The 17,765-nt window shown below is 34.2% G+C and overlaps 1 protein-coding gene across 1 annotated transcript in view; it reads right to left on the reverse strand.

Moving 5' to 3' along the window:
• Positions 1–17,765, reverse strand: part of LOC150110169 (uncharacterized) — a 321,469-nt gene that overhangs the window by 123,531 nt on the left and 180,173 nt on the right. The window contains exon 8 of the mRNA XM_090391567.1: positions 10,056–10,151. Within this exon, the coding sequence (XP_090247693.1) occupies positions 10,056–10,151 (96 nt within the window). The remainder of the gene's footprint in view (positions 1–10,055; positions 10,152–17,765) is intronic.

Below are 17,765 nucleotides of genomic sequence, written 5' to 3' on the forward strand. Positions count from 1 at the left end.
GATGAGAACTTAGTCCACCTTTGCCACAAGTTGCCCTAGTCCTGAAGATACTTCAGGTGCAAACTTTGTTTGCTTACACTTGGATAAAGGATTAAACTGCATTATTATTATATAAAATATAATATAATATAAAGTATTTTATTATTATTTTTTTTTTTTTTATGGAGAACCCATCTATGAAAGGTTGGTACCTACAGTACACTAGTACCATGGGTGGGCAATAAAGAACTTGTTCACATTTGTCTTGAAAACCTGCGATTGTATTCTTTGAGAAACACAAGATGATAGACTGATCCAGAGGACAGTAGTAGAGGGGATGAACAAAGAAGAGGAGAAATTTGTTCTGTAGGCTTGGAGTTGAACTGTGAGAGAGTGTTGATTGGCTGCTGCTGCTGCTGCATGCATTTGGAAGGATTTAAAAGATGGTGTGTGTGGGGGGGGGGGGAATTGCTGATGTCAATTCTAATGAACAGAAGCCATAGAAATATGTATAAAAGATGTAGGCTGAGGAAATTGAATGTCTTTCATGACAATGAAAGAGAGTGAAGAATCATCAATCAAGGAAAACAAAGAGTAGCCATAGTATTCAACAATAAATATGAGGCTAATCTTCTTAAATGGCAGGCAGTCTCAAGTAGAGTGATGTGGGCAAATATGAGAATGGAGAACTGGACAATGAGACTTATTTGTGCCTATGGTCCCACAGAAGGTTCTACTAAAGTAGAAGTGGAGGAATTTTTCAAGGCTTTGGAGAAAGCAACAGACACAATGAAAAAGGAAAAGTTGGTCCTTGTTGGGGATCTAAATAGCAGAGTAGGAAATGATTGTCAGACATACAAAACTATATTGGGAAAATTTGGAGAAAAGAGCATATCTAATAATAATGGCAAATACCTGTTTGATTTCTGCTCAGGACATGGACTGGTTATTACCTAATGGATTCTGATCCTATCCAAACAAAAAATCGCTACTCCAAAAATTATTAGACAAAAGTTATATTCTGACCTCTTGAACCAAAACAAACACTTAAAACCTTACAACCCCAGGCCTCCCTGGATTTGTGGACTATCAAAAATACATAAACAAAGCACATCTTTGAGATCCATAGTAGACAGTTAGTTCCTCTACTTATAAAGTGGGCAAACACTTTGCCCAAGAGTTTCTCTCTTTAGAGGTCACATTTCTTTCCATCTTAAAAATTCTATGCACTTCAAATCTCTTTTTTTTCAGACTTAATCCTTAAAGCTACTGACCCTCCCTATTCATGAATGTACCCTTAAAAGAAACCTCAGAACTAATTCAGACTCTCTTTTCCCCCTGACATAGTTATTCAGTTTTACCATAAACTCAAACTTTTTTTATGTGGCAAGGAAAAAACCTTCTGCAAGTGAAGGTATAGCTATGCACCCCCCCCTCCTCCAACACACACACACACACACACACACACACACACACACACACACACACACACACACACACACACACACCATCTTTTCATAGAACAGTTTGCAAACAAAGCCAGAAACTCAGCACCCCCCCCCACCTCTTAAACCCATAATAAGGCTATTCTACATGGACAATGTGTTTTTCATTTGGCCAAATGGCTGGAATACATTGGAAGCATTTTTAACATGCCTCAACAGCCAATACTAGAAAATCCATTTCCCTACTGAAAAGGAAAACACTAGTTGTCTAAGTAGATTTTCGTTTGAATGGTTGTGCTCAGTTTCCTTTTATCTTCTTATATCTACAATCACATATGCAACACTTTTTTAGCCAATGATTTCCCCGTCATGAAATCAACAGAACACTTTATCAAAAATCCAGAACAAAAAAATCATTTGGTATTCACTACATTTTAAAATCCATGAAAAAAGTCTCATGGATTTTAAAATGTTACAACATACACACTATCTTCAAGCAATACCAAAAATTAACTATACTTGCTCACTAAAAGATCCCCTCCATCCTCTAGATCAAGGATTTTCCCTTAGTCAGAAATCCCTAAGAAAAAATTCAGTAATAACAAAGATCCCCAAGTGTAATAAGCTTCAAGTTAATATATTTTATAAACAATTTTTTTTTTATAAAATATATCCAATTATGCAATAATTATTTTGGAAAGAAACATTACAACAAAATGAATAATCCACTCCCAAACGCAGCAGAACGAAAATATCTAGTGACACTAGAAATAACACTGAAGTTTGACAAGAGCAATGGTGGTAAAAGGAAACTGAGCACAACCATTCAAACGAAAATTTACTTGGACACTAACTAAAACAATTTATTTATATTTCCAAGGGCACACAGTTGATGTGTTGCCAAGTGAATGGGGATAAGCCACTTTGCTGACTGCCTGAGTTAATGACTTGTATTGTATACTAATTCTAGATTTCTAGAATTATCTTTGTGAGGAAATATTTTCTTTAAAGACCCCAAAAATAATCTTACCAATCCCCACTGGCTCTATTAAGAACTAAAGATCCCCCCCCCCCACCTCTCAAACTTGTCTAAAGATCCCAGGGGTTGCTACCAACTACTTTGGGAATCCTTGCTCTCAATTACCCTGAGCTACATTATCTCTTGCTCCTGCAAACTTTACTATTTTGAACAAATAGAAAGAACCACAAATATCCATCTGGAGGAATGAAGAAATGTCCATTATCTGTACTAACCATTCTGGTATAGCAGACTCATGCTATGGATATGAATCACAGAATCTAATTGGGAAAACACATCCTCTATGTAAAGGTACAGATATAAATCAGAAAGATTATTTCTACAATCTGCCACAGCATTATAGAATTCACCAAATCTGAACAAATTTGGTGGCCTCAATTTACTTAAAATATGGGAGCCTGTGTTATTTGGAAATCTTCAGTTGGTTTCTATCACTGCACCCACAGAGGACACCAATTAGGCCTATAGGACCTGCCTTTCATACTCTGTCTGTGCTTGCTTTCCTCCTAACATGCCTGCATGCATGTGCTTAATGGTATTTCTTTGTGCCCATGATCTGTGGTGAGCAAGGCAAAATACTGGCATAATAATTTATTAGCTAAATAAATTTCATTAGTAATTTATCATCTCTAGATGTTTGTTTTCTCCATTCAACTTCAACATCAGTGATAATCAATATCTAAGTGTTTTCATACCAGATGAAGAGTTGGAAGGTAAGTTGCTGGAAACACTTCATGAGGAAGGCTGGTTCAGAGCACAGAAGTAGAAGGAATAAATGAGGAAAAGAAGTAGCAGGTAACTATAAGGACTTCAATATTGTAGGATTTTTATATTCTGATCTTCTAAGGTACTTTTAACTGTCAATCCTGTTAGCTCATGGTTTTTCGGGGTCCTTTTCCTGCCATCCAGATGTGTACAGCTACTTGGTATAATTCTATCAGATGCATTGAATTAGCATTAACATATCTGTGTTCAACACAGATGTGTGAAGAAAACATTGCAAGAGTTTAGATTAGATTGGTGCAATGACTGTAAACTTGATTCTTTTTAGAAATCAGAAAAAAAAAAAAGATTGACTCAAAATTAAATCAAAAAATTATATATAGTTAATAAGACTAATACACAACATAAAAATTTGGATATTAATAAATATAAAACTATTTTGGAGAGTGCTTAAGGGTCACAGATACATAACTTGGAGGAGACCTCCACATAGCCTTTTTTAAGAATGCAGAGAAATTGACTATGGCTTCTGACCTAATGCCCAATTCTCATCTCCTAATGGTGCACCCTGTCAGATATCTATCTGGAATACTGAATGAATGAGGATGGGTTGGCAACTTGGTATTTAGCCAACCAAAATTTATTCTTATTGGCTTACACCATAATACAAAACGATGGTACAACATGACAGAATTTCAGCTGGGGACATTGCCCAAATAAACAAGGGGACCTGCATTGTTTTCGTCAGGAAACCAGAGCAAACAGAGGAAAGGAAGCTACAAAAACAAATCCAGGAAGTCGTCTCAACTCAACATGAACAAAGTTCATGTTTGGTACTATCAACACAAGAAGCATCGATGGAAAAGAAATGGAACTAGCAGAAGAAATGGATAAGTACCAGATTAACATAATGGGTATGACTGAAAACAAAGAAGAAAAAACTGAGATCTTTTTAGGCAACAAATACAAAATGTTATATTGAAACAATAACAATTGAGGAAAATAAGAAATAGCTACAGTATTCAACAATAAATTTACTTGAATGGCAGACAATATCAAGTAAAGTAACATAAAAAAATATTAGAATTGGGAACTGAACAGACTTATTTGTGTCTATGGTTCCATGGTGGAAGTTCTGTGTACCAAAAGATACCAGAGAACTTCCATCACAGAAATGCTGGAATTTTTTGAGGCATTAGGGAAAGCAACTGACAAAATGAAAAAGTAAAAGTTGATCCCAGTTGGAGATCTAAACAGAAGAGAAGGAAATAACTACCAGACATACAGAAATGTTTCAGGAAAATTTGAAGAAAGGAAAAGCTAATAATAATATGTACTTGCTGCATTTCTGTTCAGGATATGGACTAGTTATTACTAATACCATGTTCTAACATAAAAATGTGTGTAAATTCACATGGACAGAAGATGCAAGAAATAACAAAAGTCTCATTGGCTATGTTATTGTTCATAGCAATGTTTTCACACTGGTTCAGGATACAAAAGTATACAGTGGATTTGAAATTGGAAGTGATCACCATTTAGTATTGAGCAGGATAAAACTGAATATCATATTGAAAAGAATCTTCTTTCACTGAGCGTTATTCCCGCTTCCTATGCAGGGTCTGCGTGTTACATAGATGCGACTTCTTGTTAGTACCACTCCCAACCGACCTGCCGTTGGGGGGGGGATATATTTTTGACTGTAGCAGCGTATGTTCACAGGGCCGGTTTGCCTGCTTGCGGGATGAAAAACGGCAGATAAACTGGCAGAAAAAATCCTACTGCCAGCACCCAAGACTGGCTAACTTGGCTATGGCTGAGGAAGATCCTCAAATTCCTCACGTCTTCAATGGGAATCGAACTTGGGATACTTCTTCCCCAGTCATATGGTTGCGAAGTGCAAAGCCACTAGGGCTAACTGCACGGACCATCATATTAAAAAGAATAATGTGTAAAAAAGTTTTAAAATGAAAGTTGAGGCTTTCATATATGAACTGTAGCCTAAAATACATAAACATTATTCAAATAAAAAATGAAAGAGTTTGAAAACAAGAACTAAACCGTGGAGATTCAATGGAAAATGCTGAAGAAAACATTGAATGATTCAGCCAGAGAGGCATGTGGTGTGGTTGTCTGCGAGGATAGAAAAATCAGAACTCCGTGCTGGACTCATGAAGTTAAACAGCCAGTCAAGGAAAAGAAGAAAGCATATTGAATGTTCCTGGCAAGTAAGTCAGCTTGTGCTCTTAGAGAATACAGAGAAACATGTAATAAAGCTAAACAAAAGTCATGGGAAAATTTCAGTAAGAACATAAAAAATAAATATCGCGAAGGTAGCAAAATATTCTGGAGGCTAATTTAAAAGCTTACAAAAGAAGGAATGAGCAATATAAAAGGAATCAGAGATGATAAAGGTGACAAGGAAACTGGAGATAAAGATATCCTTGAAGTATGGAGTAATTATTTCGAAACATTGCTAAATGAAACAAGCAGTGATAGGACAGTGGTGGAAAACACTCAACAGGCATGCATTCAGAAATAAGTAGAAAAGCCATCAAAAACCTGAAATGTGAAAAGCAAGCTGGAGTAGATGAAATTTGACCAGAAATGCTTAAGGATGGAGGTACAAATGTTTTATAGTCGACGCACTGCATAATTTAGAAGGCCTGGATAGATGGTCAAATTCCAAATAACTAGAGAAGAAGTCTCATAGTATCCATCTTTAAAAAACAGAAATAAAATAATGTGAGAATTACAGCAGATGTATTTCCCCTATTGACTGTTTCTGGTAAGATTTATGCAAGTATACTTGAGAAATGGCTAAGAAGGATTATCAAAGGGAAGTTTGGTGAAGACCAGCTGAATTGAGACTAAACAAAGGTTATCAGGATCAGATTTTCACTAAAAACAAATAGTTTAGAAATCATAGGAATATAACAAGGTACTGTATTTAAGTTTCGTAGATCTGGAAAAGGCATATGACAAGGTGTCAAGAGGAAAGGTATTCAAAACACTACAAGTTATATGAAGCAGTGGTATAAATGGGATATTATATCAAGCAACACATAGTCTTTATTTGAGTTATAAATCAGCAGTCAGAAGTGAAGGAGGTAGAGGAAGATGGTTTTATGTTAAATCATGTGTGAGGCAGGAATGTAAATAATATTCTTTATTATTCATCATCTATATGGATCACATCATGAAAGAAAGTGATATTAAACCCGATGACAAAATTGGTGATACTAATCTTAGCTCTTTACTTTATGCAGATGATCTTATACTTCTGAATAAATCCAGTACAAGTATGCAAGATTCCCTGACAAAACCGAATAACTGTTGTAAAAAAATTGGTTTAAAAAAAAAAAATTGGTAGGGGATGCTTAAGGGTCAAAGCTATATAACTAAGAGGAGACCTCCACACAGCCTTTAAAGGAACAGAGAACTGACCAGGGCTTTTGCCTAATGTCCAATCCTCACCTTCTCATGGTGTACCCTGTTAGGTACTACATGGATACCGAAAAGGATGAGGATGGGCTGGTAATTTGGGATTTAGCTAACCAAATTGTATTCTTATTGGCTTAAACCAAAATTTCAAATGATAGTACAACATGACAGAATTTCATGCCAGATGGGGCATCACCCGGTTAAACAAGGCCCTTGTTTTTTTTTTGCCAGGGAACCAGGGGAAACAGCGAAAAGTCAGCTATTGGAACAAATCCAAACTCACCCCAACTCAACATCACCAGAGTTCAAGATTGGTACTATCAACATAAGAAGCCTGAATGGCAAAGAAATAGAGCTAGCTGAGGAATTGGATAAGTACCAGATTGCCATAACAGGGGTGACTGAAACAAAAAAGGCAAAACTGGTGAAATCTTTTTGAGCAATAAATACAAAATGTTATATTCAGGAAATGACAATCAAGGAAAAGAAGGAGTAGGTTTGTATTCAACACAAAATACTAGGCTAATCTTCTTGAATGGCAGGTAGTCTCAAGTACATGATGTGGGCAAATATCAGAATGGGAAATTGGACAATGAGACTTATGCCTATGGTCCCACAAAAGGTTCTACTAAGGTAGAAGTGGAGGAATTTTTTGATGCTTCAAACAAAGCGACCGACACAATGATAGGGGAAAAGTTGGTTCCTGTTGGTTATCTAAATAATTGTCAAACATAAAAAAATATTTTGGGAAAATATGGAGAAAAGAGCAAAGCTAATAATAATGGCAAATAACTGTTGGATTTCTGCTCAGGACATGAACTGGTTATTACAAACACAATGTTTCAACATAAAAATGTGCACAAATTCACATGGAGAGAAGAGGCAATGAATAAGAAAATTCTCATTGACTATGTTATTGTTGATAGTGATGTTTTTTCCCTGGTGCAGGACACCAGAGTGCACAGAAGATTTGAAATTGGAAGTTATCACCATTTAGTCTTGAGCAGGATAAAATTGAATTTCATATTGAAAAGAAGAACATGTAAAAAAGTTTTAAAGCGAATAAAAGTTGAGCAGCTCTCAGATGTCAACTGTAGATTAAAATACACAAGTATTATACAAGAAAAAAATGAAAGAGTTTGAGAATAGGAACCAAACAATTGGAGATTCATTGGCAAGCACTGAACAAAAGATTGATTGATTCAACCAGAGAGGCATGTAGTGGGGTTGTCTGCAAGGATAGAAAAATCAGAACTCCGTGCTGGACACAGAAAGTTAAAGAGGCAGTGAAGTAAAAGAAGAAAGCATATTAAAAGTTCCTAGCAAATAAGTCAACTTGTGCTCTAAGAGAACACAAAGACAAATATAAGAAAGCTAAACACTGTGTAAAACTGGCTAAACAAAACTCATGGGAGGAATTTGGTAATAATATAGAAAATAAATATCAAGAAGGTGGCAAGATATTCTTGAAGTTGTTGAAGAAGCTCAGAAATGGAGTAAAGAGTGCTGTAAAAGGAATTAGAGATGATAAAGGCAACATGAAAACAGGAGAAAAAGATATCCTTGAAGTATAGAGTAATTACTTCGAAAAATTGCGAAAATGAAACAAGCAGTGATGACAGCACAGTGGTAAAAAAACATTAACGAGGCATACATAACCATCTTTGAAGTAGAAAAAGCCATCAAAAGTATGAAATATGGAAAGGCATCAGGACTAGATGATATTTGACCAGAAATGCTCAATTATTGAGGAATAAAAGTCTTACAGTGGCTGCACTGCATAGCTCAGAAGGCCCGGACAGAGGGACGAATTCCAGATGATTGGAGTAGAGATCTCTCATAGTACCCATATATAAAAAGGGAAATAAAACTGAATGTGAGAATTACAGCGGTATATCTCTACTGAGTGCTCCTGTTAAGATATATGTATGCAAGCATACTTGATAAACTGTTGAGGCTTGGTGAAGAACAAGCTGGATTCAGGCCAAATAGAGGCTGTCAGGATCAGATTTTTACTTTACGACAGATGGTTGAGAAATCATGGGAATATAACAAAGATCTGTATTTAAGTTTTGGAGATCTGGAAAAGGCATATGACAAGTTACCAAGAGAGAAGCTATTCAAAATGCTACAGTCATAATGTGTTAATGGGACATTAAAGCAAGCAATATTTTGGCTTTATTTGAATTAGTCAGCAGTTAGAATTGAAGGAAGTACAGGAAGATGGTTTAATGTTAAATCTAGTGTCAGACAAGGATGTACATTATCCCCTCTGTTATTCATTATCTATATGGATCACATTATGAAGGAAAGTGGTATTAAACCTGACATGAAAATTGGAGATATTAATCTCAGTTCGTTGTGTTATGCAGATGATGTTATACTTCTAAATAAATCCGCCACAAGTCTGCAAGATTCCCTGACTAAATTCAATAAGTGTTATAATAGATATGGTATGATTATCAACAGTAAAAAGACAAAGACAATGAAAATAGGCAAAAACATTGAAAATATCAACTGCATTGTGAATGGAGAACCTATAGAACAAGTAAAACATTTCAACTACTTAGGCACGATTTTTAGTGAAGTTGGTAAATTAAATATCGAAATAGACAACAGAATCAACAAAGCATGTATTGTAGGAAGTCAAATGAATAAATTTATATGGAATAAGAGAGAAATTAGTTAAAACAATAAATTAGCTGTATACAAGACAGTGTCCAAACCAATTTTAACTTATGGGTCTGAGAGCTGGGTCAGAAATAAAACACTTAACCAAAGACTAGAGACTGCAGATATGAGTCCTGAGAAAGATTACGGGGATGAACCGATGGCATCAATGGCAATATCATATTAAAAATGATGATTTAGGAAAGAATTTGACATTGTCAGCATCCAGGAATGTGTTAGCAGAGCTAATCTCGGGTGGTATGGTCACTTAAACAGAATGGGAGAGGAAAGATTAGGAAAATAATTGTTCTCTGCCAGGATAGCATGAAAAAGACTCAGAGGAAGACCAAGATATAGGTGGCTTGATATGGTAAAAAATGCCTTAGAAGACAGAAATATAAGATCTGATAATATTGGGGTCTTGACATTTAACAGACTGATTTGGAAGAAAATTGTAGATAGGAAATTGGTAATGATGTAAATTTTTCATGTAGTACTATCATATCCTGTACACCCCTTGAGGGTAAATGTCAGGAATTTGGTGATGATGAAAAATTTGGTATGCAAATCAGCAATAAAAAAGACAATGAAAATAGGAAAAAACATTGAAAGCATCAACTTTATCCTGAATGGAGAACATACAGAAAGTAAAATATTTCTGTTATTTAGGTACAAGTATATGTATGTATGTATATCCTTTTTTTACAAATTTAAATAAGTAAATAAATAAATAAATAAATAAATGCATTTCTTACCAAGATTAGTTTCAGAAGTTCTTATGCTAGTAAACTGACCATCTAAATCAACACTAAAGTGGCCTAAAACTTCATGCATCCTTCCGTTCACTACCTCTGTTATTAATTATTAAAAAAATCAAAATTAATTATTTTTTATTTTAAGTTTAAGTATTGTATTTAACATAATTTTTAACATAAGTTTTATTTATAAAAAATTTCAAGTGATCATGAATAAAAGAGAATAAAATATACTATATTTGGAAATCATACACTACACAAAATGTACAAGAGAAAGAAATTTTAAATTCAGACTACCGCAAACTCTGAATTAAAGTCATCGACAGTTAACTGACAAATATATAATAAACATTAATATGAACTGCTAATTTTGAAATAAAGGGGATTACTGTCCCCACATTCCAATTCTATGAAATTATACACAAAGACGGTACATGTAGTTATAGTTTTACTGAAAAAGATTAATCAGAATATTTTGTAAGTTCAAGAATTCATCATGTGATAGAAGAAGTTTTGCACATACATCAAGAAAACAGTGACAGGTACAAATATAATGTGAGTGAAAACAGATTGCATATGGAACAAGAAATTTTAAGAAGTGGAGTAAGCAGGTTAAGATCATAGTGAGAGGTGCATGGTTTAGTTTATTCACTGAAATTCAATATGGCTAAACTGAAAAGGATAGCTGAGATTGTCAATGAAATTGGCATTATCAGTGGTTCTAACAGACCCTTAAGCACTCATGACCCTTCAAGTATCTTTGGATCTCATAAACATAATTCTAGGGTAAGGTGGTTAGCTTTATGCCTATAAGTATACTTTGTATGTAAATTGTGCATATTCTTCTGGTTGGTTTGCCTAATTATGGGATGAAAAAACCCTCCTTTCACCTCTATATGAGACCAGCTAATGCACTCTTAACTGAAAAGCCCTGATAGAAATTCTTTGTATCCTGATGGGATTGGAACCCAGGCCTTTCTAAGTGAAGGGCATCATTGAATTCAACTGAACTATGGGGGCTCATCAATGAAATAGAGACAAATGACAGAAAAAAAAAAAAAATTGGTGAGTGCCTCAAGTCACTTTAGAAGATAATCTATAATCTTATAAGTATAATACAGGGTGTCTGAAAATTATCTTCACAATTTTTATCCAATACAAGTCAACCAGGAGGTGTCCCATTTTACAGGGAAACTCATTAAGTTTTTCTGAATACCAAGTTTTGACCAGTTTCCCCCTTTTTTTTTTTTTTTTCTTCTTCGGATCTTCAATTCTATTCTCAGTCACAATGAATCCACAGAAGAAAGTACAGTGTTGACTGATTGATTTGAACAAAATCTGATGCACAGGTCCTACAAAGGAATCTCTTGCAAGATTTGCAACTTGTAACGATGCAACATCAAACATGTAAGACATCACACACACACTGTTGAACGGAGAACTGCAATTCATTTGTGATGGAGTTCCTGTCAACTTGCATGAACTTTGAGCAAAAGCTTTGAATGCTCGACATTTTTTTCAGACATTTGAGGCCACTGCTCCTTTCTGTGTTCCACACTTCCACTTTCCATAAACTTTTTATATAAAACTCACATGGTTGGTGCTGATGAGGGATATCTGTTGTAATGGGTTCTAAACTTTCGCTGGACCTGTGTATCAGATTTTGTTTGAATAAACTACTGAACACACATTGTGCTTTCTCCTGTGGATTCATTGTGACTGAGGAAAGGAATAAAGATCAAAACTTGGTATTCAGAAAAACTTAATGAGTTTCTTTATAAAATGTGACAACCCCCAGTATTTCTATACCTCCTGATTAACTCTTTAAATTGGATAAAAGTTGTAAAGAATTTTCAGATACCTTATAGTATTACATTGTACTATAATACTATCTCATATACTAGTATTTCTCAAATGGTGTGCCACAAGAGAGAGGCAGAAGTGTGCTGCCAAATTTGATAGCAAAAAATATATTATCCAAATTACAGAGCACTTTTGCCTATTTATAGTTATATTTGTATAAAAACTTTTGCTCACTTAATATTTATGTAACATTGGTTTATTTTGCTGCAAATACTAAATTAAAGCACCACCAATTGACAAAGATTACATCTTCAAGTAATGTTGGCTTAAGTACTGCATAATAAAATTTAAACTCACTCTAAAATTTTTCATTTTTGAAAATATGAAAATATTTATTAGTAATAATAGAATTTGAATATAGTCAATGTGATGTAAAATGCTATAAATTTATGGTTAATTACATGGTAAATTACATGAGAGTCCAGCATTAAGAACACAAGTGTGTATGACAGAAATTTGCACTGTCACATACTACTATCTTATACAGTAGAATATCAATTATATGAACTAATTGGGACTAAGATTCATTCAGTTAATCAAACATACATGTGAATATCCTGTTTATATGAAACAAAGTGTAATTAGACTTATAATTAAATTATTGTAAGCAATATTATTACTACTATATTTTGAAATATGAAGTATTATAAAAAATAATTGATTTAGGAAATGGTTTATAATGCATTAAGCAGGCAGAAGTATACATACTGGCCACTGAATTAGAAATCTTTATGCAGATATATGTAAACATCACTTATGCAATGTACATGCAAAATACTTGATCATGTGCTTCACCACATCTTCTAGGCAACTATTTAAGAGTGCTACTAGTCAGTAATCATCAATAGTGTTGATCACAATGTGAAAAACAAAGGATCTTTCAAAGTTCAATGAAGGGCTTATTATGGGTGTCTGTCTGGTGGAGCCACAATTTTGAAAACAGCAGAGCTGACCAGTTTCTCAAAAGTGAGATATCCCAGGTGTTTAATCAGCAGAAAAATAACCCACATTGCTTGTTTAGGCGGCATAACTGCAGTCCTAAGATAGTCTGTCAGGAACAAGATTGCTGTCATTTGATAAGGCTTGTATGGACAAATAGAACTTTCTGCATGTAGTAATTGACTGAAGCATTGAGTTCCTGACTCATATCTCACTGAACTATGCACAGTGAATTGAAGAAAATTAGAATTTGTTCTTGGATGAATGAACTTTAAAGTAAGACTTGTTGATATAATTATTTGCAAAAATTATGGAGGATATTATCCTTTTCATGTCTCATCTACAGATATCAAACTGAGAGATAGTCATAGAACATAGAAGTTTGGTTATTAAAGAGAACAGTGCTCAAATGGAGCCCAATCTCCAAAAACATTATTAAACGAATTTCACTAAACTTAATTCCTTTATACCAAATGTTCATCCCATGTTTACTGATTAGAGATGCCCATCAAAGTACACTGTCAATACACGATGAAGTCTGATGCAGGTTGTATGTTTGAGTAATTCAATGTTATTTAATGGATTAATATATCTGATGCTCATATAAGCAACTGAAAAAAAAGATAGCACTGCTATACTTGGAATTTGAAGAACTATCCATCAGTGGTTCTAAGAGGCACTTAAGAGGCACCCACAACCTTCCAATTATTTTTGGACTTCTCAACTGTAGCTTAAGGATAAGGTGGTTAGCCCTATGACTCCCAAACTCCCAATGTGCCCTATGTCTGTAGATGAATATGTTCACAGGGCTGGTTTGCCTGTTCTGGGGGATGAAAAACCTGAGTTTTCGGGCCAAAAAAAACCCTGCGTATGTGACTGGCTAACTCACCTTCCATTGAAAGAGACCAGATAAAGGTCCCTCACATCACAGACAGGAATCGAACCTAGGGCTTTCTGACCAACGGGCTTCATCTAAACCGAATGAGCTACAGAGGCTCAAGTTGAAGAACTACTAGAAGATTATCTGAGTCAGTGCTAATGTGCACTGTTCTGTATCTTACTGGGGAACTTTTTTCCCCTAAAGAATGCAAGCTCTTATTTCATATGAGGAAAAGAATTCTCTACATATTTATCATATGGATGTTACCAATTGAGGTGATCAATTTTTATCAGCCATATTAAGCACCCTACCACTGATTTTAAGATGAAATGAACTAATGAATGACCAGTGAGAAAGCTGGCGATCGATTACAAAGAGAAGGAGGAATATCATAAGTTAGTAGCAAAGTAAGAAGGCAACAATGGGCAAACTTGATCAAATGCCTTGAAAATATCAAAAGTAACCACTTGACTTTCTCTAAAGTTATCTGTGACCACTATCCATAGGTGGGGTGAGGCTGGCTAGGAGATCCGTTGATAATCTTTTACATTATTTTTGGCTGTTGATGATCATTTCCATTATTTTTGAGAGTCCTGAAGTCAGAGCACTAGGGCAATAGTCTGATGGCTGACTTTTATCTCCTTTTTGGGAACTGAATGGATAAAAAACTCGTGGCCAAGCTGTAAGATAGATGCCAGATGAGTAGGATAGATTGAAAAGATAATTCGAAATAAATGATACAAGATGTTCTGGAGAACAAGCTTTTAGTACAACTGGAGGAATACCATCAGGGTCAAGAGATTTGTTAGTATCAAGGCTACCGAAAATTTTTCTGATGTCTTGCTGGCAAAGTTTAAAAGGATGCATACTTTGAATAGTTTGTTGGATAATGGAAGGAGATTTGTCATGGTCATTTATACAAAAGTTGGAGAAAAAGAATGATTCCAAGAAGTCTGCCTTAGACAAACAGGCCAAAGAAGAGGTTTATTCTGAAAACAACTGGAAGAGTTTTACTATAACAGTTTTTTTTTTCTCTCCACATGGTGGAACAATGAAAATATGAAAAACAAGAAAATTTATTGAAAAGGAGGAAAAACTGCTATTAAGAGATGCAAGTAGAGACTTAAAACTAAGATCTGTTTTTTTTATTTTAATGATCTCTCTCTTTTGGGTAGGGTAAGAGCAATCACAATGGAGACATTACTTTCAGAATGCCTAGTCATATTCCTTTGGTTATTACTGGCTTACTATAATGAATGTCAACAGTATTAGTAGATGCAACTAACAAATTCCGGCAGAAGTACCAAAGAGTGTGACTCACTCTTATGACCCAATCATAATTTTCATGAGAAGCTATTGTTAACAAAGATGTTTTGATGGATACTAGATATATACAACTTCATGAAATATTAATATTAAATGTCTCTCATCATAGTGCATCATCAAAACAGTGTACAGGATACTATGATAGTACCACATGACTAAGTTAATATTATATTATCCTTTTAACAACAATTTTCCTTGAAATTAACCTGATGTTTGCCAGGCATCCAATATTGATCTTATATTTCATTGTTAGAGAACACTTCTAACTGAATCAATTTTAGATTTTAAATGTCCTCTGGATCATTTTCAGCTATCTTGGCATCAAAGATGTTTTGCTAACCTTGTCACTTAAACAGAATAGGACATTCTGTTTAAGTGACAATACCACCTTACATTAGCTCGGATCACATATAATTAAATGCTAAGCATTTAAGCTTGGCATTTTAAGAAGACAAAAAATGTCTTCTTTATTAATATGATCTTTCCATGTGTTCACTCTAATTTTTCTTGAAACTCTCAGATCTCCTGTCTCCAATATCTGTCAACTCTTTTATTTCTAACAAAACTCTCAGATCCATAAATTAAAATTGATTTGAACACCGTCTGTATAATACTAGTGTTTTAGCTAATTTTCTCAGTCCATAGAAATTTATTCAACAGGTGCTCCACAATACTGCATTTTTATTCCATTGTTTATTTTCATATTTAATTTGCCATTACTGAATATGTTATTGTTGATAGTGATCTCTTCATACTGGTTCAGGATACAAGCACATACAGATGATATGAAATTGGAAGGCGATCATCACATTCTTAGTAAAATAAATGAATATCAAAATAACAAAATGAACGAATCAAAGGTGTAAACATTTATGAGTAAATTCTAGACTCAACTATACAACCATTATTCAAGAAAAAATAAAACAGTTCAAAAATAAGAACCAAACCTTAGAGTCTCAATGACAAACTCTGAAGAAACACTGATTCATTTAGGGAGGCATGTGGTGACTTGTCTCCATGCTGGACATAAGTTAAAGAAGCAGTCCTGGAAAAGAAGAAAGCATACCGAAAGTTCATAGAAAATAAGTTGGAAGATGACCCAATAGAATACAGAGAAAAATGTAAGAGAGTTAAGCTATGTATAAAAGTAGCTAAATAAAAGTCATGGGAAGACTTTGGTAAGAATATAAAAGATAAACGAAAGTGTCAAAGCAGTGGAAAAAGCTTTAAAATAGAGGAAAGAATACTATAAAAGGAATCAGAGATAATAAAGGTGATATGAAAACTGAAAATAAAGCTATTCTAGATGTCTCGAGTAATTTCTTTGAAATAAAGACTAAAAATGAAGAAAGCATTGACATATTTGATCAAAAAATGCTCAAAGATGGAGGTATAAAAGGTTTGCAGTGGATAAACTGCATAATTCAGAGAGCCTAGTCAGAAGGTTGAATTCTAGATGACTGGAATATAAAATTATCCATAAAAGGGGGAATAAAACTGTATGTGAGAATTACAAAGAAATTTCTGTACTAAGTGTCCTTGTAAAATTTATGCAAGTATACTTGAGAAGAGTGTGAGAAAAACTTTAGAAGAGAAATCTGGAGAAGAATTAACTGGGTTCAGGACAAACAGAGTTTGTCAACATTAGTTTTCACTTTCTGACAAATAGTTGAGAAATCATAAGAATATAACAAGGATGTATGCTTAAGTTTTGTAGATCTGAAAAAAAGCTTTTGACAATGCTATAATTATATGGGATAAATGGAAATACGGTCTATAATTAAGTTATACGTTAGCCATCAGAAATGAAGGAAATACAGGAAGATAGTTTGGTACAAAATCAGGATTAAGTCAAGGATGCACACTATTGCCATTCTCATTCATCATCTATATGGATTGCACTATGAAAGAAAATGGCATTAAACTTGATATGAGAATCAGAGATATCAAACTTAGCTATTTGCTTCATACTCATAAACAAATCAAGTGCAATTCTCCAGAATTATCTAACGGTAATAAATTTGGCATGAAAATCAGCAATAAACAGACCAAAAATATGAAAATAGGCAGGAACATAAAAAATTTTAGTTGCATTCTGAAAGGAGGACCTATAGCAGAAGTAAAATATTTTAGGCAGAGTCTTTAATGAAGATGGCAAATTAAATATGGAAATAGAAAAACAGAGTAAGCAAAGCTGGTATGGTGAGGAGACAGTTTGAATAAATTTATATGGAATAAGAGAGAAATTAGAAAAACACTAAATAAACAGTATACAAGACAGTGCTCAAACATGAATCTGAGAGTTCAATTAGAAATAAAGCACTTGATCAAAGAATAGATCTAGACCACAGATAAGAGTTCTGAGAAAGATTATAGGAATGAACAGATGGCATCAATGGCACAATCATATTAAAATTGAAGATATTAGAAAGGAACTTGACATTGTTAGCATTCAAGAATGTTGAGCAGAACTAATTTTAGGTGGTACGGTTACTTAAACAGAATGGTCATGAAAGGTTATCAAAACAGGTATCTAATGGCAGAAAAAAAAAAAAAAAAAAGAAGAAGACCATGTTTAGGTGAACTGACTCAGTCAAAAGTGCATTAGAAGACCAACCTGTTGGTATGACAATATTGGAATAGGATATTAGTAATAATGCACTTTAATCATATAGTATGTCATAGTAACTTGTAAACCCCAA

The sequence above is a fragment of the Typopeltis vanoorti genome, chromosome 1, assembly GCF_054136105.1.
Source record: "Typopeltis vanoorti isolate ZY-2024b chromosome 1, IOZ_Tvanoo_1.0, whole genome shotgun sequence".
Classification (NCBI taxonomy): domain Eukaryota; kingdom Metazoa; phylum Arthropoda; class Arachnida; order Uropygi; family Thelyphonidae; genus Typopeltis; species Typopeltis vanoorti.